The 24,647-nt window shown below is 42.2% G+C and overlaps 1 protein-coding gene across 4 annotated transcripts in view; it reads left to right on the top strand.

Moving 5' to 3' along the window:
• The window catches only part of MTR (5-methyltetrahydrofolate-homocysteine methyltransferase), a 1,497,716-nt gene that overhangs the window by 806,874 nt on the left and 666,195 nt on the right, over window positions 1-24,647 (top strand). For all 4 annotated transcript variants that reach the window (XM_073627630.1, XM_073627629.1, XM_073627631.1 and 1 more), the window contains one exon: window positions 15,405-15,557. In XM_073627630.1, the coding sequence (XP_073483731.1) occupies window positions 15,405-15,557 (153 nt within the window). The remainder of the gene's footprint in view (window positions 1-15,404; window positions 15,558-24,647) is intronic.

Consider the following 24,647-nt stretch of genomic DNA (forward strand, 5'->3'; position numbering starts at 1 on the left):
TTTGTCTAATTAAATAGCTTTCTATATGATACCAAGTGCTTATACTTATTTACAGTGTTCTGTAAGGGGCTGTGGGGGGGCTTGCTATCCCATTTGTAAAATGTATGTGTGACTTATTGCTGCAGAGAGAACTCTGTGAAGGAAAAGCCAATTACATGATTTTGACACCACATCCTTTTCCAAATCTCATAATGGCCTTTTACAAAACAGATACACAGCTGTGTGACTGTATGTGGGCATAGGAGAGCCCAGGCAAACCTGCATGCTATTGTTGGGGGTAATATGAGATGAAGTTAAAAAAAAGGTACATCTGGGATTGTGTCTGGAGCATGGCTGTGTGAGAAGCCATCATGTGGAGCTCCCATACCAATTTGTAAATACTACAACTGGGCATGCTGTTTTTCCAGCACTGCTACTCACAAACCATTATGTCCAAGTGCAAGAACAGCCAGGATCTGATAAAGGACACTTCAGAGCCTGAAGTCAAGTTTTTTCTCTGGACAACACACGGTTACTTCAGGCAACATTTCAACCAATTTGGTGGTAACCCATCCAACTTCCTCACACAGGACTTTCTCCATGGGGACACCTTTCCTTGAGTTTAGTTTCCTCACACATCAAAAATCACACATCAAAAATCAATCAGAGAGGACATTGATGCCCTACAACAAACCACATCTTTGCTTTCAGCCCAGATAGACAGTTTAGAAGCCAGCTCTTCTGAGATGACACTGACTTCATACCCTGTAAAACAGCTCATGGACATTATACCTTACCTGGCTCACTTGCAGCTCCAGATTGAATACCTCAAAGATTGCAATTGGATGAACAATGTGAGCATTTGGGTTCTCTTGGAGGAAACAATATCAACACAGTCCTAGGCATCTTCAGCCTATTTTTTGGAGATACACTCGCAGAAGGTATCAATGTGGATCACCTGCACACGGCCCTGGACTCTACCCGAAAAGTTCCAGGAATGTCATATGCAGGGTTTGTTTCTTTTTGATTAAGGAAGAAATTGTCTGAAGTGTGGCAACAAAGTGCCACAGACTTTGATAGGGCAAATCTTGCCTTACCTGTCCAGGAGCATGCTGTGCAGAGGGTTAACCCACAAGCCTCACAATGTTGGTGCAACATACCGCTGGGGGTATCCCCTGCATTTCATAATCAGGAAAGAATCTGATACTGTTTTTGTCTGCTTCACTGCTATTGTGCTGGCTCTCCTCGACGACTTAGTCATTTAACCCTTTCATCTGGAGGATTGGCTGGACATCCTCAATGATCACAACCTACAACAACCCCAGAACTACAGAGGACCTCACCCTTTCCCACCCTGTACACTGTCTATACCATCACAGAAGGACAGAGAATGCCTGGCTACCAACAAATAGTAAGGCTGCTGTTCAACATTCATATTCTATTTGCTGTGTGCAGCAGGCATATTGATGACCCTTTCTCATGATAAGGAAGCTCCTTCTATATGCCCATGTGACGGAACCACTTGGGGACCCCAACTAGGCTCTTCTTTACGCCAAACAGTGCTTCCTTGCCTACAAACTGTTTCAAGCAGACTGAGAGCTAATACCAGCCCTTTTTACCCCAAACATCATACACAGACAAGATGTGAGGTAAACTCCAAAGAAATGACTCTTTAATGAAACTCAGACACATACTTTATACCCCACAGGAGGACATCCCCCCTCCTGATCATATTGCCCTAACAATACAAACTGTACACAGGAATATAATTAATTACCATAGCTAAGTAACAATCCTAATATACTATAAATATTACGTTAAACAACTAGTCACCTGGACAATGTTGTGATTAATCAGATACTCCTACTTCAGGTGAGACTTCCCGGCCCCAAGGTCACAACAAAGTACATCACATAAAAGTTTGCTAGCAGACAAACAATAGGTGAGTTAATTAGCACTAGGGATGAGCCGAACACCCCCCTGTTTGGTTCACACCAGAACATGCGAACAGGCAAAAAATTTGTTCGAACACGCGAACACCGTTAAAGTCTATGGGACACAAACATGAATAATCAAAAATGCTAATTTTAAAGGCTTATATGCAAGTTATTGTCATAAAAAGGGTTTGGGGACCTGGGTCCTGCCCCAGGGGACATGGATCAATGCAAAAAAGTTTTAAAAACTGCCGTTTTTTTCGGGAGCAGTGATTTTAATAATGCTTAAAGTGAAACAATAAAAATGTAATATTCCTTTAAATTTCGTACCTGGGGGGTGTCTATAGTATGCCTGTAAAGGGGTGCGTGTTTCCTGTGTTTAGAACAGTCTGACAGCAAAATTACATTTCAAAGGAAAAAAAGTCATTTAAAACTACTTGCGGCTATTAATGAATTGCCGGTCCGACAATACACATAAAAGTTAATTGATAAAAACAGCATGGGAATTCCCCACAGGGGAACCCCGAACCAAAATAAAAAAAAATGGCGTGGGGGTCCCCCTCAAAATCTATACCAGACGCTTCAGGTCTGGTATGGATTTTAAGGGGAACCCCACGCCAAAATAAAAAAAAAAAGGGTGTGGGGTTCCCACAAAAATCCATACCAGACCCTTATCCGAACACGCAACCTAGCAGGCCGCAGGAAAAGAGGGGGGGACGAGAGAGCGCCCCCCCTCCTGAACCATACCAGGCCACATGCCCTCAACATTGGAAGGGTGCTTTGGGGTAGCCCCCAAAGCACCTTGTCACCATGTTGATGGGGACAAGGGCCTCATCCCCACAACCCTTGCCCAGTGGTTGTGGGAGTCTGCGGGCGGGGGGCTTATTGGAATCTGGAAGCCCCCTTTAACAAGGGGACCCCCAGATCCTGATCCCCCCCCGTGTGAAATGGTAAGGGAGTACCCCTACCATTTCACAAAAAAAGTGTTAAAAATGACAAGAGACAGTTTTTGACAATTCCTTTATTTAAATGCTTCTTCTTTGTTCTATCTTCTATCTTCCTTCGGTTTCTTCATCCATCTTCTTCTTCTGATCCTTCTGGTTCTCCCTCCGGTGTTCTCGTTCAGCATCTTCCTCCGCGGCGTCTTCTTCCCTTCTTCTTCTTGGGCTGCTCCGCATCCATAATGGGAGGCTCTCGCTGTGTGACGCTTCTCGTCTTCTGACGGTTCTTAAATAACGGAGGGCGGGGCCAGCCGGTGACCCCGCCCCCCTCTGACGCACAGGGACTTCCCTGTGGCATTCCCCGTGACGTTAGAGGGGGGCGGGGTCACCCGTTACGTTCGGGGTTCCCTTGTGGGGAATTCCCATGCCGTTTTTTCTTTCTCGTACATCACGGGACACAGAGCCTCAGTAATCACTGATGGGTTATAGGGTATCACTAGGTGATTGGACACTGGTCACACCCTAGACAGGAAGTTCAACCCCCTATATAACCCCTCCCCTTACTGGGGATACCTCAGTTTTTTCGCCAGTGTCTTAGGTGTTGGTCACAAATAAGATGTGCTGTGCTGAGCTCCAAAGGAATATCCTATACTGGGGCAAGCCATGCAACCAGATCCATTCAAAGTGCTTTTTCAGGCCAAATTGGATGGTACCCGGGCTTCATGTCCGAAGAAACAAGCTTTTACCTGTAACGCTTCTTTTTTTACAGAGCTGGACCCAGGGATCCAGTATTTGTTTTTTTCAGCCATATCCCTGGCGGGGTGCTTTATGATACCAGAGTTGCAGATCCTCCTATTCAAGGGGGCCCCAGTCTCTGAAGGTTTTTCAAATGGAGCCCACCGTGAGAGGTGAAGATTGGGTCTGTATAACAGAACCCTGCGGCTGGATAAGGTAAGGGAGACTCCTCAGGAATTTTTTAATTCTAGTAGGTTTTCTCCTTTAAGTAAATGTATGCTATGCCTATTGTCGCCACTGGGGGCTGTCAAGAGCACACACCTTTTCATGCTTGTTCTGTCTGTCTCAGTGTCCACGCTGTACGCTCCTCCAGCCAGGCTCCAGGTACGATGGGTTGGGGGGTTCTCTCCTTAGGGATTCTCCCCCCATGGTTAGGGGGGCCGGGGTGGCCTGAGCAAACAGCGGTAGTATACCGCACCACCCGCCACTACCACATTTTCGGCAGGTTCCCATCCACCGGCCCTTCTCTCTCCTCCACCCCAGCCTCCCCTCCATGCTTGTCCCGAGGATCGGAGCCTCGGCTTGCGTGGGAAAGCACACGTTTTTGAAAAAAAAGAGGGGGGTGGGAGGGGTGGTCGGAGGAGGGGGGGCGGAGCATTAACGCGACGTCCGGCGTGATTAGACGCCCACATCGCTGGCTACACAGGCTTTAAAGTGCACTCTCTTTCAGGTGCACACAGCCTATGGAGGGACACAGCTGACGGGCGCATGTGAGGTGGGACACAGGCATTCTCCCAGGCAGCATTTACTTAAAACACCAGACTGAGCATTGGTAGCAGCGACAGTTGCTGAACTACATCGCTCAGCAGTCAGTGTTTTTTGTGGTACCTCCACCTTTTGTTGCTTTGCACTATGGGTAGAAGAGGTACAAATACCCCGAAAACCAGAGGCTCTAGGGGATCTCCCTTAGGCTCTGAGGACCCCTCTTCTGCAGCACCTTTCCCCCCTGAGGGACCTAGGATGGCTGGCCAGGGTGAGCCGTCGGAGTCAGGGGCTGCATCTGCTTCTGGCACTCAGTGGAAGAAAATGCACTAGGTCTCCCTCTGTTACCCAGGACCCTCAAGCAAAGGAACTCTGGGGAAAAAGGAGAGGAATCCCTCTCAGAGGATCGGGATGAGACTAATGATTCCTCTTCTGAGGAATCAAGTGGAGAAGGGCCCTCTTCTTCTTCTCAGGATGAGAAGGTGTTAGTGCAAATTCTTGCTGGATTGGTCCGCTCCACGTTTAAGTTGCCTGTATCTGAGTCAGTTAAAGAACCCTCCTCTTCTTTGGGTTCACTGAAGCCTCCTCAAACAACACATGCTTTTCCTGTTCATAGTTTACTAGAAAAGCTCATTTATTCTGAGTGGGGATCACCCAGATAAACATTTTCTTCCGCCTAAAAAGTTTTCAACACTTTATCCTATGGAGGAAAAATTTAGAAAAATGTGGGGTATACTGGCAGTTGACGCCGCCATTTCCTCCGTAAATAAAAGTCTGACTTGTCCTGTCGACAATGCTCAGATGCTTAGGGATCCAACTGATAAAAAAATGGAATTCCTGTTAAATATTTTTTAGCTTTTGCAGGTTCAATAGCTCAACCTGCAGTGGCAGCAATCGGGGTCTGTCAATACTTGAGAGACCATGTTAAACAGGTCCTCAAAATTTTACCTGAACAGCAAGCCCAGGGGTTGGCCAACCTTCCAGCGGCTTTATGTTTTGCTGTTGATGCAATCAGAGATTCTATTATCCAAACCTCTCGCCTTTCGCTTGGGTTGGTGCATATGCATAGAATCTTATGGTTAAAAAATTGGTCAGCCGAATCACCATGTAAGAAGCTTCTGGCTGGATTTCCATTTCGTGGTGCAAGGCTGTTTTGAGAGGATTTGGACAATTATATCCAAAAGATCTCTAGTGGGAAAAGCACACTCTTACCAGTTAAGAAAAGGAGTAAGCGTCCCTCTTTTAAACGGGCTCTTTCCCCAGTGCCAGGAGCATCAGCCTCCAGGCAGTCGCGACGGCCTCCTCCATCAGGCTCAAGAAATAAATTTCAGAGTCGACCCCAGGAATAAAAGATGTCCTGGGGGAAGAAGCCTACTAGACAAGACGCTAAAGCCTCTTTATGAAGGAGCGCCCCCGCTCGCTCGGGTGGGGGGAAGACTGCTACAGTTCTCAAAGCTCTGGCAGGAAGATTTCCAGGACAGATGGGTGATCTCCACGGTAACTCTAGGTTACAAACTGGAGTTCCGAGCATTCCCCTCTCCTCGTTTCCTCAGATCAAATGTCCCCAGAGATCCAGAGAAAAAGCAGTCTCTCCTTCTAGCGTTGGAGCGACTATTGTCGCAAAAGGTCATTGTGGTGGTTCCCACGGAAGAGCAGGGATTGGGGTTTTATGCAAACCTTTCCACGGTTCCAAAACCAAATAGAGATGTCGGACCCATTCTGGATCTAAAGGATCTAAACCGATTCCTAAAGATTTGATCCTTTCGCATGGAATCAATTCGATCAGTAGTTTCCATCCTACAAGGAGGAGAACTTCTGGCGTCAATAGACATCAAGGATGCGTACCTGCATGTACCCATTTTCCCTGCTCATCAAAAGTACTTACGCTTCGAAGTAGAAAAACGCCACTTTCAGTTTATAGCCCTGCCTTTCGGGCTGGCCACTGCACCTCGGGTATTTACAAAGATCTTGGCTCCTCCTCTGGCTAGATTAAGGGCCCAAGGTATAACTGTCAACCAGAACTTGGTCACCACAGTCAACTACTTGGAATACCTAGGTTGGATTCTCAACTTAGAAAAGTCTTTCTTAAAACCAGTAAGAAGACTAGAGTATTTGGGCATGATCATAGATACAAGCCAAGAGAAGGTATTTTTACCTCAGGCACAGATCAGTGCCTTAAAATAACTGATTCAGGTAGTCAGGACAAAAAAGGGTCCTTCTGTTCGCCTTTGTATGAGGCTGCTGGGAAAGATGGTGGCTTCATTAGAAGCAGTTCCCTATGCTCAGTTTCATTTGAGACTGCTGCAACACAGTATCCTGTCTGCCTGGAACAAGAAAGTGCAGGCATTAGATTTTCTGATGCGTCTGTCTCCTACAGTGCGTCAGAGTCTCAGTTGGTGGTTAATAACCGAAAACCTGCAAAAAGGGAAGTCCTTTTTACCGGTTACCTGGACAGTGGTAACAACGGATGCCAGTCTTTCGGGTTGGGAAACAGTTGTGGAACAGTCTGCGGTCCAAGGGGAATGGTCCAAAATCGAGAGGACCTTTACCCGTCAACATTTTGGAGATCCATGCGGCGTATCTAGCCCTAAAGGCCTGGACTCTCAGGCTACAGGGTTGCCCTGTCAGGATCCAGTCCGACAATGCCACAGCAGTGGCTTATATCAATCATCAAGGAGGCACCAGGAGTCGTGCAGCTCAGGGAGAAGTGAACCAGATTTTAGTCTGGGCAGAAAAGCATGTGCCATGCATATCAGCAGTTTTCATTCCGGAGATAGAGAACTGACAGGCGGACTGTTTGAGTCGCCAGCAGTTGGTCCCAGGGGAATGGTCTCTTCACCCCGATATCTTCTGGGCCATATGCCAAAGATGGGGGATTCCAGATGTACATCTCTTTGCATCCAGATTCAACAAGAAGATCGACATGTTTGTGGCAAGAACAAAGGATCCTCTTGCATGCGGGACAGATGCGTTGGTGATTCCGTGACATCGGTTCTCACTGATTTATGCATTCCTTCCTATTCTGCTACTGCCAAGACTCCTTCGCAGGATCAGGCAGTAAAAGAAGTCGGTACTTTTGGTGACCCCAGCTTGGCCCAGGGGAGCTTGGTATGCAGAAATAGTAAGGATGACAGTAGGTTCCCCGTGGACCCTACCGTCATGTCCAGACCTGTTATCTCAAGTTCCAGTGTTCCATCCTGCCTTACAAACTCTGAATTTGAAGGTTTGGCTATTGAAACCCACGTTCTGAAGAATCGTGGGCTTTCAGGTCCTGTGACCTCTACCTTGATCAATGCAAGGAAGGCAGCTTCCAGAGTAATTTATCATAGAGTCTGGAAGACTTATGTATCCTGGTGTGAAGCCAGGGGTTGGCATCCCAGAAAATATGTCATAGGTAGAATTCTTGACTTTCTACAAATGGGATTAGAAATGAAGCTGGCCTTGAGTACCATTAAGGGCCAGGTTTTGGCCTTATCAGTATTATTTCAGTGGCCAATTGCTTCACATTCTTTAGTCTGAAAATTTATGCAGGGGGTAACACGTCTTAATCCTCCGGTTAAGGCGCCCCTAAACCCCTGGGACTTGAATTTTGTTCTGTCAGTTTTACAAAAACAGCCTTTTGAACCAATACGTCAAATTCCCTTGGCCTTGTTGACAAGAAAGTTAATTTTTCTGGTAGCCATTTCTCCTGCTAGAAAGAATATCAGAATTAGCAGCCCTTTCCTGTAAAGAGCCTTATTTAATCATGCATAAGGATAGAGTGGTATTGCGCCCTCATCCTAGCTTTCTACCGAAAGTGGTTTCAGATTTCCATCTAAACCAAGATATTGTTCTACCTTCCTTTTTCCAGATCCCTGTTCTTCAGAAGAAAGGTCACTAAATTCTTTGGATGTAGTAAGAGCAGTCAAAGCCTATCTGGAAGCAACTGCTCAAATTCACAAAACGGATGTTTTGTTCGTGTTGCCAAAAGGTCCCAATAGAGGACAGGCAGCGTCAAAGTCTACCATTTCAAAATGGATTCGACAAATGATTATTCAAGCTTACGGTTTGAAACAGAAAATTCCACCTTTTCAAATCAAGGCACACTCCACAAGGGCTATTAGTGCTTCTTGGGCGGTGCATCACCGGGCCTCTATGGCTCAAATCTGCAAGACCGCAACCTGGCCTTCAGTCCATACATTCACCAGATTTTATCAGATGGATGTGGGAAGGCATGAGGATATCGCCTTTGGGCGTAGTGTGCTGCAGGCAGCGGTACGAGGTCCTCAGGTCTGATTACACCCCACGTTGTGTGGTCCCCTCCCCTTAAATAGCATTGCTCTGGGACAATCCATTCAGTGATTACTGAGGCTCTGTGTCCCGTTATGTACGAGAAAGAAAATAGGATTTTTATAACCGCTTACCTGTAAAATCCTTTTCTTATAAGGTACATCACGGGACACAGAGGTCCCACCCCTCTTCTAATACACTAATATTGCTTTGCTACAAAACTGAGGTATCCCCAGTAAGGGCAGGGGTTATATAGGGGGTTGAACTTCCTGTCTAGGGTGTGACCAATCACCTAGTGATACCCTATAACCCATCAGTGATTACTGAGGCTCTGTGTCCCGTGATGTACCTCCAAAAGAAAAGGGTTTTACAGGTAAGCTGTTATAAAAATAAAAAATTCATTAATAGCCGCGAGTAGTTTTAAATGACTTTTTTTTCCTTTGAAATGTCATTTTGCTGTCAGACTTCTAAACACGGGAAACATGCGCCCCTTTACAGGCCTACTATAGACACCCCCAAGGTATGAAATTTAAAGGAATATTACACTTTTATTGTTTCACTTTAAGCATTATTAAAATCACTGCTCCCGAAAAAAAAGTCAATTTTTAAAACTTTTTTTTTTTGCATTGATCCATGTCCCCTGGGGCAGGACCCAGGTCCCCAAACACTTTTTATGACAATTCCATGCATATAAGCCTTTAAAATTAGCACTCTGGCGTCTCAATGATTATGTCCTGCAAGACCCAACTGTAACAGACCTGGCTGCTGACTTGGATCAATATTTACCTTCAACACTAATTTGGTGGTCTTTTGTCCATAGTTTTTGCAGGTAAAAAAAAAAAAAATGTGCATTTATTTTTTTACTTGGAACCTGAAAAGCATTGCAGGACTCCTGCAGACTTTTCATTCCTTATACGGGCAGACAGATGCACACTGACAGGAAGAATGAATGAGCTACCAGAGCGTTTAACAGCTCCATGCTGGTTCATTGCAACTACAAGCCAACAGCCGCATAGGCTGTTGGGACTTGTAGTTTCCCATTCACAGAAGACTGTTAACCACTTAAGGCCTGGAAGGATTAATGCACTTTTTACAATTTGGCACTGCGCTGCTTTAATCGGTAATTGCGCGGTCATGAAATGCTGTATCCAAACGGAATTTGCGTCCTTTTTTTTCCTACAAATAGAACTTTCTTTTGGTGGTATTTGATCAGCTTTGAGATTTTAATTTTTTGTGATGTGAACTAACAGAGAATATACTTTTTGTTATAAAACATCCAATGAACTCAATTTTAGTCATACGTTTGTATACAAATATATTCAGCCACATTTTGGGTAAAAAAAAATAAAATTCAATAAGCATATATTGGTTTGCGCAAAAGTTATAGCGTCTACAAACAATGATACATTTTCTTGGATTTACACAGCTTTTAGTTTGACTGCCTATCTCATTTCTTGAGGTGCTAAAATGGCAGGGCAGTACAACCCCCCCCCCCCCCAATTTTGGAAAGTAAACACCCCAAGGAATTTGCTGAGGCATGTTGAGCCCATTGAACATTTCATTTTTTTTGTCACAAGTGATTGAAAAATTGCAATACAATCCTCCTGAGTATGGGGATTTTGGAAGCCCAGGCACGCACAGGACCCCGAAAACCAATCACCACCTTCAGGATTTCTAAGGGCGTAAATTTTTGATTTCACTCCTCACTACCTATCACAGTTTCGGAGGCCATGAAATGCCAAGATAGCACAGCCCCCCCCCCCATGACCCCATTTTGGAAAGTAGACACTCCAACTTATTTGCTGAGAGGCATGTTGAGTCCATGGGATGCTTAATATTTTGCCACAAGTTTTGTTTTTTTACAAAATTATATATATATATATATATATATATATATATATATATATATATATATATATATATAAATATAAATATTTTTGTTCCATAAGACGCACATAGGTTGGTTTTAGAGGAGGGAAACAAGAAAAAAATATTCTGAACCAAATGGTGTACTAAAATATTTTCCAGTGCCCATGAAATGCAGCCTGACTATTGCCATAAATGCAGAGTGACATGCATAGTGACCATTGCCATAAATGCAGAGTGACCATTGCCATGAATGCAGACTGACCTGATGTTATCTTATCTGCCTGACAGAAGACAGAACAGCCCGAACGGCCAAATGCTTTGTCTTCTATCTCAGGAACAGTGTCAGGCCCAGCCGGGAGATCGCCTGGCACCCACAGGGGGTATGGATGTCTGTCCCCCTCTCTGCTGTCTCTCTTCCGGCGGTGACAGTGGGGAACGTTGCCGTTGGTGGCGGGGGGGTTGGCAGCGGGGAGCGGTGCCAGTGGCGGCGTGGGGCGGTGCCTGTCGTATATTCGCACCATAAGACAGAGACATTTTACCCCATGTTTCTGGGGGGAAAAAGGGTGTCTTGTAATACATACAGTGGAACCTCGGTTTGCGAGTATCGCGCTTAACGAGCGTTTCGCAAACTGAGCACCGTATTTCTAAAAATTCTAACTCGAGTGTTGTCTCGCAAAACAAGCAGGATTCAGGCCAAAAGCAGTGTGCAGTACCGCTTTTGGCCTGAGGTGGGGGGCCTTTTTGCTGTTTCCGAGGCTCTCCGGCGCACCCCGCCTCTGGCCGCCTGCGGTATTGCATCCCATTGAAGTCAATGCTGAACAAATTATTTTCGCTTCCATTGACTTTAGTGGGAAAACTCGCTTTGATATGCGTGTACATTGGAATAAGAGCATACTCCTGGAACGGATTATGCTCGTAATCTGAGGTTACACTGTGTGTGTATGTACGTGTGTGTGTGTGTGTGTGTGTGTGTATATTATATATCTATATCTATATATATATATATATATATATATATATATATATATATATATATATATATATATATATATATATTGTTTGTCACTAAATTATATATTGCTCATACATGCCATGGGTATATGTGGAATTACACCCCGAAATACATTTGGATGCTGCTCCTGAGTATGGGGATACCACATATATGAGACTTTTTGGGAGCCTACCCGTGTACAGGACCCCGAAAACCAGTTGCCACATTCAGGCTTACTAATGCCCTATACACACAATAGGATTTTCCAACAACAAAATCCATGTTTTTTTTCCGACGGATGTTGGCTCAAACTTGTCTTGCGCATACACACGGTCACACAAATCTTGTCGGGAATTCCGAACGTCAAGAACGCGATGACGTACAACATGTACGACGAGCCGAGAAAAATGAAGTTCAATAGGCAGTGCAGCTCTTCTACTTGATTCCGAGCATGCGTGGAACTTTGGGCATCGGGATTGTGTACACACAATCGGAATTTACGACAACATATTTTGTTGTCGAAAATTTGAGAACCAGCTCTCAAATTTTGTGGGACGGAAATTCCCGATGGAAAATGTCCGATGGAACCTACACACGGTTGGAATTTCTGACAACAAGCTCCAATAGAACATTTTCCGTCGGGAAATCCTATCGGGTGTAAAATGGTGCTTTCGCTTCCTCACTACCTATCAGTTTTGGTGGACTTTAAATGTCAAGATGGCACAACAATAGACCTCTATTTGCTAAAAGGCATGTTGAGTATTTTGCAGATCTCACTTTTTGTCACAGTTTTGAAAATTAGAAAATGTTTTTTTTTTTTTTTTTTTTTTCATTTTCAAAAACAAATGAGAGCGACTCAATACTCACCATGCCTCTTAATTGGCGTGTCTACTTTTCAAAATGGGGTAATTTTGGGGGGGTTGTGCTATCTTGACATTTCAGGGCCTCCGAAACTGTGATAGGTAGTGAGGAGTAAAATTGTATGCCCATAGAAAGCCTGAAGGCGGTGACTGTTTTTTTGGGGTCCTGTATGTGACTAGGTTCCCAAAAAGTCTCACTTATGAATAAATGGTTGTGGAACAAATCATTTGAGTTTCCATTATTTCTTATGGGGAAATTTGCTTTGATATACAATTCTGAAACAAAATATGCTTGCAATCCAAAGTTTTACTGTATTTTACATTAACGCCTATCCAATTATACAAATATAATAAAAAAAAAACAAAAAAACTGGCATGTCCAAAATGTGGAGGAGTTGGTAGCACCTTCTAACATCTAATTTGCTCCTGTCCTGTCATCCAAGGATACTGGACACGTGGTAAGGCTCCTGCATAACCATATGGGCTCTCCACTGACCCTATGCCCTAAGCAGTGCCTGCTGAGCCTTCTTCACACCTCAGAATAGGTTAAACAGTATATTTTTCTGCAAGAAACACTATTTACAGACTGTACATTGTATGGGTTTGGCTCAGAGAGTCCCCTCCAACTGTACAGCACTGGGTCACAACCATTAATAACATCCTTCCCTACAAAAGAAATTATATACTTTGACAGAGGATGCCCCAAAAAACACCACTAAATTTGGGATAGATCGTTAGAAACTGCCTCTACTTGTGCAATGGATGAATAAATCATCCTGTAAACAACCTACCTTCTGGGTACATCACACTAGTTAGTGTATACTTCATATTCATCCATATACTGGTTTGCATACCATATGTACTGGCAACTGTTACTGATAGCACATGTGTCGCTGATGTTGATGTCTGTAATTTGTATGTACTTGGTAACATCCTTCTTTTGATGATGGTGCCTGTTCCACTGTGATTTGTTTCCTTTTTTTTTTCTCTCCTTCTCTTAACAAAGAGTTTGTTTTGTGTAAAAAAAAAAAAATAAAAATAATGTCAAGCCTGTGTCTGTACAGTATTGAGATAAAAAGGATTTTGCAAACCTGCATATTTCATATCTGGGAGTACAGGACACAGGCGACCCTCCAGTCTGTTCCTATGTTACTCTGCATTTCTTTCTAAAAACTGAGGACTCACTGAGTGTGGTAGGGTAAAGGAGGATTTCAAAGAGGTGTGTCTTCAAAAGCCTTGCCAGTGTCCAGTCACCTGACTGTACCAGAAATAATAAAACAAAACATACCGCGCTGTAGGTGAAATTGCCAAATATCTAAATAAATGAATCAAAAATCAAACAAGCTGCTGCTAGAAGTGGGATACACACAATAAACATATAGCAAGAAGTAGCAGCGCTAAATAACCCCTAAAATAGAAATCACACACCAATAAAATAATGTGCAAAAAGTATGACATTTAGTAAACAAATAATTGTCCATTTCAAAAAAGTATGCTGAGCTTGAATAGACAAAAATGTAGTTCACTTCTTAAAGTCCATCCTCCACGGCACCACGAGTGAAAAATCATGCAGAATGCTCGCTTACCAGACAGCAAGCTCAGATTAGCTTGCGACCTATACCCGGCCAGGGCCTTTGCCAATAGAGGAAGAAATCCAGACACAGCCCTTCAGGATGGTCAGCATGTATAACAGAGACCGCCGAACTCCCCAATCAAAGATCGTATATATGGTCAGAGAATGATGGCATTCAGTTGTTCCCAGAATAAAAGAAGATCACCATAGCGTAATACTGATAGACATATTTATTAGATAAAGAGTAACACTTACAATGTTCTAAATGATTAAAAGCGAATCAGCCGGCCGGCTAGTACAGCACCCGTCCCTCGAACGGTACACGCGAGACGTCAGCACTCTCGCGTGTACCGTTCGAGAGACGGGTGCTGTACTAGCCGGCCGGCTGATTCGCTTTTAATCATTTGGAACATTGTAAGTGTTAGACATATTTATTAGATAAAAAGAGTATCAGTATTACGCTATGGTGGTCTTCTTTTATTCTGGGAACAACCGAATGCCATCATTCTCTGACCATATATACGATCTTTGATTGGGGAGTTTGGCGGTCTCTGTTATACATGCTGACCATCCTGAAGGGCTGTGTCTGGATTTCGTCCTCTATTGGCAAAGGCCCTGGCCGGGTACAGGTCGCAAGCTAATCTGAGCTTGCTGTCTGGTAAGCGAGCATTCTGTGTGATTTTTCACTCGTGGTGCCATGAAGGATGGACTTTTAAGAAGTGAACTACATGCACATTTTTGTCTATTCAAGCTCAGCATACTTTTTTGAAATGGACAATTATTTATTTGTTTACTAAATTTCATACTTTTTGCACATTACTTTATTGGTGTGTGATTTCTATTTTAGGGGTTATTTAGCGCTGCTACTTCTTGCTACCTGACTGTACCAGCCTAAAACCCAAAATCTCTGCTTATCAAAACTGTGACCTGTACCATACTCCAAGATATGAAATTTACAGGTACGCCAAACTTCCTTTTATTGGGAACATGCATTAACTTTTAGTAACAGCCTAGTTTTAGCAATTTATTGATGTCAAAAAAAAAAAATGAATTCAAATGTTTGCCATATGCTGCACTTTTCTTCCCCGTAAAGTGTTTTGTCTTATATTTTTTTCTTGTTCAAAATGTTTATTGAAGTTCTCAGAAGAAACAGTAAAGAGGGCAAACAATGTTAGTCACCCATTAGGACATATGAAACAGTAAAACCTGAATGTGTACTAATGACACAATCATAATAATGAACTTGTGTGAGCAATGTAGTCTATTCTGAGGTCTGAGCAGAAGGTAGGGGTTATTGTCTAACACCCCAGGCACCCCATAGGGGAGCAACCTGTGCCATGAGGGGAGGTTTTTCTTATTTTTTTTTTTTTTCTTAATTTTTTTTTTTTTTTTTTTTTTTTAGGGGCAGTTGCAGTGGATGCCTCCAATGGTTATTCAGTTAAATTTGCTCAACATAATTTTTTTTTTTTTTTTTACATTTTGTTCCCTTAGGGTATTGAAAAGTATATTATCGAGGACACACAGGAAGCAAGGTCAAATAAAGAGCTGTATCCCAGACCCCTCCACATTATTGAAGGTCCGCTAATGAATGGCATGAAGATCGTAGGAGAATTGTTTGGAGCTGGAAAGATGTTCTTACCTCAGGTACACAACCTTTCTAGAAGCCTTACTGAAAGGCTACTTATGATATTTGATAATAAATACAGCTTAAAAAATATAGTGGACAACATTATTTATTTATTTTTTTTGTTTTGCTTTCTTAAATAAAATGTTTGATTATGATAGACCCCTTCAAACCTAACATACAGTCATTCGGAAATTGTGTGTAACACACAGGAATCTTGAGAAATATGACGTTAACTTTTAATGAATGTAACATATTTAATTGTATAATGTTTCTGATGTGCTGCATGAGTTCAACAGGACTAAAAGTGTTATGCTTCTTATTTTTGATTGTACTGGTGACCAGTGCATCTCACTGCAGTGCAATAATCAGTCAGCAATGATGGATTCTAATTGCCCTGATAGTGTTTTTCATTGTGGCATTGAGCTGGTGAAAACTTTCACCATGTTTGTCGCTGACTGCACCTAGATTTTCAGGCAGAAAGTGCAGGAAATGATTCTTCAGGGACATGTCCCTTATGGCCTTCTATGCTGTAAGCCAATCAGCTAAATGTACTTTGGTGCTTTGCAGTTGCCTAGAAAATTTTCAGTGTCATCATTCAATGCTTTCCGGGCAATTTTCTCTGGTCGCACCAACAGATCTTCAAACTGCTTGTCATTGATGTATATGTATCTGTTCTGTATTCCAGTTGTACTTGGTGTACTGGTTGCACATGTGTGCAGCATAGCCAACAAGTATTGCAAACTGCAAAATTGCAAAACCAGAAAATTTCTTTGAAATGGTACCTGATGTGTTAAATTACATGTTATATGTGTGATTAGCAGCCACAAATCTTTAAGATGCACCAAAAAATGTTCAGGAAGCAAATGTTGTGTTTGGCAATTTATACTCCAACTATGTAATTATATAAAACAAGTATGTTTTATCCTTTTTTATTTGTATTGTTTTATTTAAAGCAATAATGGTGATATTGCAATAGAAAACTTTACATATTTAAAAGGACCATTAACTGATTTCTGTCCGGCTCATGTACATAAACAGCTGGACAGGAGCTTTGCCGATGCAGGTGGATGCATCCTCCACATCAGTGGCTCGTGTGTGGCTCCTAGAGAAAACACCAGTAAGCCCAGTAATCACCTTGTCCCTTTGGACACAGTGGATTACATGACTGGGTACAGGACCAGTTAAACTAGTCCTGCACCATGTGATTGCTGTGTTCAATCACAAATGTAAACAAAGGCTGCATATTGCAGACTGTCTCTCTCTCTCTCCTCATACACATATAGTCTGTGAGACAAGAGAGCGAGCTGTTACAGCTTACTGTGAGAGTTATCTGTGTCTGTGTAATTAAACACAGACACAAGTGTCAGCCAGCTTACAGTTTCCCTGATCACTAGCCAGCCATTTGTAAAACCTGCCTCAGTGCTGCCAGAAACAGTGCACCTGATCGCTATCAGCACTAGTCTGTGTCACCAGATTTCAGTGACACCAGATCAGTATATGCCAGCACCAGTGCTATAAACACTACCATACCAGTGTCAGTGAAGCCAGCAATACTGTTCTGAGTGCTAGTCATGCTAGTGTCAGCAGAGCCATTCAAATCCGCAACAGTGTTCTGATCACCTCTACACCAGTACAGTGTCGCCAGAACCTGAACATTGCATCCAAAAAAAAAAAAAAAAGTGCACAAGTGAAGAAGCTTTTCAGATTCTGATCATGACAAATGAGAGTAGCAGGGAGCTCTCACTGTCAGGTATGGCATCTGAATATGAACCTGTGGAGAGCTGTAGTTTAGTAACTGCCTCTGTTTCAAAGGAGGAAAGGGTAACTACAAAAAAAGAATTAGGTACTGAACAGCAGCAGGCAAGCACTAGCAGCACAGTACATCCCTGTGAAGTGGTGAGCACCAGCAGAGCAGTACAACTGGATGAAAGGCCAAGAACAAAGAGTGGGGTGTTAACATCACTCATGAAAGATTAGGGCCCGTACTAGTGTCCCAGAGACCCTTTAAATGTCTTTATGGCTGCCTTCTAATTCAGCAGCACCTATCATCCCTCCATTTACAGCACAACTAGGTATTTAGACAGAAACCAAACCTTTTACACCAATTCAGTTTTGTTTTTCACAGAAGTTTTTTTTTTTTTTTTTTAATTCAAATGTGCCCTCCCTGGTGTGTGTGGGGGAGGAGCCACAAGATGGCGCCAACTATGGACTTGCTGTGAGGCTCCACGCACTACCTCGAGCGGGGATGTTTGTAAGCCCCGTTATACCCTATTTAAGTCTGCTTATGTGGCCATATTGCTAAAACCTTATGCTGCTACTGCTGCTGTGTACGCTGACCTGACTGCGCTGACCTGATACCGCCATTTGATATTAAGATTGTGACTGAGGCTTGCTACTTGCCGTTTGTTTCGGGATCTCTGGCTGGATCTCCCCCTCCTCGCTCTGGACGAAGTTATCCAAGCTGTATGCTGCGGGGGGATGCGCTGGTCCGGAAGGAGAGACAGAGAAGAGGTCGTTCAGGCAGCTGTGGTAATGATCCCGGCTCCCTGCTTGTGAGACAGGCTAGGTGGTTGGGTGCGCTTGAGACAGATTGTCAGCTGGAGGTCGGAGCCGGAGCCCATGCTCCCTACCTGTGCTGTGCCTGTGCTTGGAAGGAAGCTGTCCGGTCACCCGAGGGAATTGGTGGATGCAGTACTCTGTTCCTTGCTTGTGAGAGAAGCTAGGCAGGCGACCGAACCTGGCAGTGCAGTGTGAAGGGACAGCCAGCCCTGCAAAGAAGCTCTAGAGGATTAGAAGATCTTGCCCGAGGAGGAAGCAAATCCTACAGCGGGGACCCGCCCGAGTCATGAACAGGAGGAGGTTCGAGGTCTGAAGAGTGGCTATTGCGGTATTGCTTCATTTAGCCTACAGAGGGGACTCGTTAGAAGCATCAACAAGAGGAGTCCTGAGAGTCCTAAGAATCGGTTAGGAATGGTTAATAAAACTGGCTAAAATAAATAACTTTAGCGGATATACACAGATTGTGGAGCTAAATAACGTTAAAATCCTTTTGAGATCACTGGAGAATTCTGTATGAAGGTGTATGGAGGAGTAATAGATGGGCAATATTAAGAACTTGTAGCTCAAAGTCCGTGTTTTCTCCTGCTGGTCCAGCTTTGCTCTGCTTGGCTTCCTTGTTCCACGCTTATACAAAGATTGTAGGCAAAAATGCACTATGGATTGCTTCCTAAAATTTACTGAACAATAGATTGAGAATCTATTCTGAAAGAAGTTGGAGCATTTTTCATGCATATATTGGTATACATCCACAATACAGATTAACCTCTGCTTTCTGACATTTTTTTTCATTGCCTACCTTGCTCTGGTTACTCTGTTTAAACATTTATTATATTCATCAATATACTTATGATACACTTGACATAAAGGGTCAGATGTCATTGTGTACTGAGTACGTAAGGCACTCAGGAGGTGGAAATCCTAAATAAATAATCTGAAGACTTTGAAAAACGGCTTGAATAATTGTGTGCACAATCGTTTAAATAGCAAGTGTAAATTAACTTAACCTTTATGCTGCATCATTACTTATATGTTGTATTTTTCACCATCTATATCAATATCTGAATATTAAGGAGTAGTGCTTTTTATACTTGTCATCAGTTTTTCATTAATTGCTATCGTAGTATTGCTTTATCCTGCCTGTCTCATTTGGCCCTGTCGCGATTTGATCTGCTGGCGCTCTGTGGACTTTGGTATCTGATTTTGTTTCCTTTTTTTTTTTTTCCTCATTGGTATAGCTCCGAATCCACATTAGTTGCTAATCCCTACTCTCTTAATTGCTTAATTGCTGAATGTTTCTTGTAATTGTTCATTAATTGGAATAGTGCACGTAAGGTGAAATGTAGGGCTGAAGTAGTAGCGAAGGTACTTTGCAGAATAGTATAAATGGATAAGGCGGGGTACTATATATAGACCATCCCTTATCAGTATCAGTATTATTGTTACTGCCGACTTCATTAGTATCAGCCACCTGTTGATCTCCCCAGATCTCCCATATATAATTCAGTCTATACAATTTGATAATAAAATCTATCCCTTGAGATAGTGAATGCATAGAAGGAATAATAATCTGGGAAAAGAAAATATGGGTAGAAAGGGGGTAAAAACTAATTTAGTAGAGAGTCAGAACTGTAACTCTATAAAAACATATATGGTACAGGATAAAACTGTTTAAAAAACTGAACAAATAGCTGGAAACACAGTTGAAAATACAATTGAAAATCTTGAGACAATAACTTCATCCCCAGAAGATCTAGGGAACAAAAGCTCTGGGCCTGAGGAAGAAGTAAGTAGGCCGAAAGATCAACAACAGAAGATGGCAGGAGATAAAGATGCAGGTAGCTTACTTAGCCCTTCCTTCTCTGAGCTGGATGCTCAGCTGTCGGCTAATTGCCAGCTCTCGTCTCTCTCCACAGTTAACCAGCTGTTGTGGATCTGCTCGTCAGTCCCGCCTATTTAAAGATCTCCGGCTCACTTCATTCCTGCCTTTGCCTTGGTCACGTCACAACAATCCATCTCCTGCGTTCCTGTTTAAAGACTGGTTTGCTGACATCCCTTCTGGCTCCTTATCCTGCTTGCTGTTCCTCTACTTGGATCCCTGACTTCTGGCCTGGCTGATTACCCGATCTGGTTGCTGAACTCTGGCTTGGCTGACTACCCGATCCGGTTACTGGACTCTGGCTATGCTTTGACTATGCTTACTCTATTTACCCTTTTGTGGGGGGTTGTTCAGTCTTGTTATGTCTTGTTAAAGTGTATGTTAGTTAAATGGATCATTTTAAGTAAAGTAGAAGTATGTGTAGCTCCATCCTATAGTAAAAATGTATGGGACTCTATCTTCCACATATGTAAGAGATGGCACCATTGAAGATAGTGACATATAATGTCAGGGGCCCAAACAGCCCTAGTAAACGGCATCAAATACTGCAGGAATTAAAAAAGTTGGTTATCTAATATTGTCTTTTTACAAGAGACTTATTTTAAATGGTCATCCAGGGTCGGATTGAACTCTAAAAATTTTCCAGTCTGGTTTCATGGATATTCCCCTGAGCGACACAGTGGTGTAGTGGGTAGCACTCTAGCCTAGCAGTAAGAAGGGTCGCTGGTTCGAATCCCGACCATGACACTACCTGCCTGGAGTTTGCATGTTCTCCCTGTGTCTGCGTGGGTTTCCTCCGGGTACTCCGGTTTCCTCCCACACTCCAAAGACATGCTGGTAGGTTAATTGGATCCTGTCTAAATTGGCCCTAGTATGTATGAATGTGAGTTAGGGACCTTAGATTGTAAGCTCCTTGAGGGTGTAGGGACTGATGTGAATGTATAATGTATATGTAAAGCGCTGCGTAAATTGACGGCGCTATATAAGTACCTAAAATAAATAAATAAGAGATCAAAAAAAGGAATAGCAATAGGCTTTGACAAAAATACATTGTTTAATTTAAAAGCTATGGAATATGATTCTGAAGGAAGGTATCTGTTCATCAAGGGCTCTGTTTCATATTGATTATACTTTGGTAAACATATATTGTCCTAATATCCACCCCTGTTCCTTTTTGAGTAAAGTAATGAATAAGCTAGATAATTTTAAAGAAGGGAAGGTAATTATGGCAGGGGATTTTAATTTTGTGCTTTATCCAACTCTGGATACCCAGCCCCTATCCCTACGTTCAGAGGGTAGACATCTTAAGGTAGTAAAATATAAGCTACAGCAACTTATTGAGGCTTGGAGAATTGTGCATCCCAAGGGGAGGGATTATACATACTTTTCTCAGATACACTCCTTCGTATTCGAGAATCGACTATGTTTTTTTGGACCATCAATTGTTAGAGGGGTTACTAAAGGCAGAGGTGAAGTCAAACACCCTCTCGGATCACGCCCCGGTTATTGTTAACTTGGATTTGAAAAATATACCGGATAGGCACAGAACCTGGGGGTTGGATGAATCACTTCTTTTTTTTTTTTTTTTTTTTTTGTTTCACAAAAATGTATTGATTGAACATAATACAACGTAATATTGGTATAATCATATTAATTAAAACATTTGGGTTGTAGTACAACTTAAAGTAGAGTATGGTTATAAACAATACTAAGGTTTTGATTTTATGCATATACTTGTCATATATCTAAACATTCTTCTATGGATGTGGTGGTTATTAAACTGAAATGAAACACATTGGGGGAAAAAAAAATATAAGAGGGGGTGGGGAAAGTATGTAGATACGATGTGGTTATTGTAGTCGTTTCTTCGGCATTCCTATATGGTTTATTGTATATGGAATCTTAATTAATAATTGCTTTATAAGCCTGGGAGTTTTTGAATTCTATCCAGTTGTACCATGTTGATGCAAATTTGGTTATTTTCTCCTGTGATATGCTTATGAGTTCTTCTATTTTTTTCTATGTTGTTCTCCGGAACCATCCTTTTTTTCAATGGAATAGTGTTTGAACGCCAGTGGCATGGGATACAGTGTCTTGCTGCATTTATCATGAACATAGATAAAAATTTTAGATATTGTTTTTTGGGGATTGAATTGTAGTGTAGGATGTATTGTGCTTGATTAAATCTTAAGTTTTCTGAAGTGATTGAGATAATGGTTTCGAGAACTATTTTCCAGAAACTCTGGATTAGAGGGCAGGACCACCAAATATGTAGCATTGAGCCTTCCTCATGTTTGCATCTCCAACATCTGTCGGAAATCTGGGGAAAGAATTTATGTAATAGGGTGGAGGTTCTGTACCACCTAGTGATGATTTTGAAGCCACACTCTTGGGTGGCTACATTTAGAGATCCTTTATGTGCGTACATGTAGATTGTATCCCAGTTTGCTTCCGTTAGGTTTATATCAAGGTCTTGTTCCCATGTTTGACATGACGCACTGGAGAACTCTGTTTTGCCCTCAAAAAGTGAGTTGTAAAGAGTAGATATGCTGTGTCTGTGGGGTTTTTTTTGTACATAGGTCCTCTAACATCATAAGGGGTCTTGTCCATCATTGGACTGTCTCACTTCTAGTCAGAAAGTGTCTGATTTGTATATAATTCCATTGTGGGAACAGGATTGGGTTAATGTCTTTGTTTAGTTCATCTATGGACAGAAGTTTCCCATTCTTAAAGAATTGTTTGACCAGGATTTCTTTGTGTGGCCAGGAATTTGTCAGGAAATTTTGTTCTAGACCTGGGGAGAAATCTGGATTGTTTCTAAGTGGTGTGAGAGGGCTGAGCAAAGGAGATTGGTTATTTTTTTCTTTTTAAAGGTGCTGTGAAAGATTTCTAGTGTAGGACCTATGAGGGGGTGGGGTTTGATAGTGTTTGAGTGATTTTTTGGATGTATCCATGGTAGAGACTTAATCTGTTGGGAAAATTGTGTTTGCTCTAAGGACACCCAGTCCTTAATTGTATGATGGATGTTCCAGTCTACAATTCGTGCTAGGAGGGCTGCTTGATGAAGTTTCCTTAGATCAGGTAATGCTATTCCCCCTTTGTTTTTGGGTAAATTTAATCTAGTAAAGGAGATTTACTCCATATGAAGGTGGAACATGCTTTGCAGAAGGAAACAAAGAATGATGATGGCAGTTGAATGGGAATTGTTTCCATGACATAAAGAAATTGGGGTACTTTTTTATTAGAGAAGCTCTACCAAACCAGGATACATTTAGAGAGTTCCATCTTTTTAGATCGTCCTGTGTTTCTTTTAGGATGGGTATGAAGTTAAGTTTGAATACATCTTTTAAATGTGTAGGTATTTCAATTCCAAGATATGTAATATTTTGTTTGGCCCATGAAAAGGGGAAGTTTTTCTTTACGAATTTCTACTGAACTTGGGGGTAGTGTGATGTTAAGGGCATTAGATTTTGAGTGGTTGATTTTTAGATTTGATAATAATTGAAAGTGTTGTAGGTCTTGTACAAGATTGGGTAGAGAGATATGGGGTTCTGCGAGGAAGAGAAGTGTGTCATTAGCAAATGCTGCGACTTTATACGTATGACTCTGGATTTCTATTCCCTTAATATCTGGGTTGGATCTGATTTTGTTTAATAATGGTTCTAGTGTGAGGACGAACAATAGTGGAGATAAAGGGCATCCCTGTCTAGAACCGTTGCATAGGTTGAAGGCGTTCGGCAGGTGGCCATTGACACAAACTTGCGCTGTTGAGTTTGAATATAATGCTCTGATGTATGATCTCATTAGAGGTAGAATGCCTATGTTTTAATACTGCGTCAATAAAATCCCAGGCCACTCTGTTGAACGCCTTCTTGGCATCTAGGGAGAGAAAGGAATCCTTGTTTCTTATTGGATGTTAACCAGTGGTTTATGTTTAATGCTTTAATTGTATTGTCACGTCCTTCTCTACATGGGATAAATCACACTTGATCTAGAGAGATAAGGGAGGTTAGTAAGGGTAGAAGTCTATTAGCCAATATTTTGGCATATAGCTTTACGTCAACATTGATTAAGGAAATTGGCCTGTAGTTACTAACCTGATTTGTATCTTTGCCTTCTTTGGGTATCACAGTTACGTGAGCTTCTAATAATTGTTTTGGTGGTTGTTGTTCAGAGTGTAGTGATTGAAAGGTTTTCAAAAATCTTCGCTTCAGTATATTGGTGAATGTCTGATAATGTAAGGGTAATCCGTCAGGACCTGGGGCTTTGCCCATTTTCATATCTTTTATTGCTTTGTCAAATTCTGGGCCGGATATAGGGGCTTCAAGTTCTTGGGCTGTATTTTCTGCTTTTTGAGGAGGGCTATGTTTCTCTAGGAAATCTTGGATAAGTTTTGTTCTTTTGTCTGTGTTATGTGGGTATTTGGGATTGGATGGAATGTTGTATAGGGTTTGGTAGTACAGTTTGAACTGTTTAGCAATCTCCTCATTCGAAGAATGTGGTATGCCTTGTTTGTCTCTTATTTGATTTATTGTTGAACCAACTTTCTTATTTTGAACTGCTTTTGCTAGCAATCTCCCACTCTTGTTTCCCTGTTCGTAGTATATCTTATGTCTTAAGATATATTGTCTGTCATGGTTATGCAATAGAGGTTGTTTGTCAGCTTACCTGT

The sequence above is a fragment of the Aquarana catesbeiana genome, linkage group LG04, assembly GCF_042186555.1.
Source record: "Aquarana catesbeiana isolate 2022-GZ linkage group LG04, ASM4218655v1, whole genome shotgun sequence".
NCBI classification, from domain to species: domain Eukaryota; kingdom Metazoa; phylum Chordata; class Amphibia; order Anura; family Ranidae; genus Aquarana; species Aquarana catesbeiana.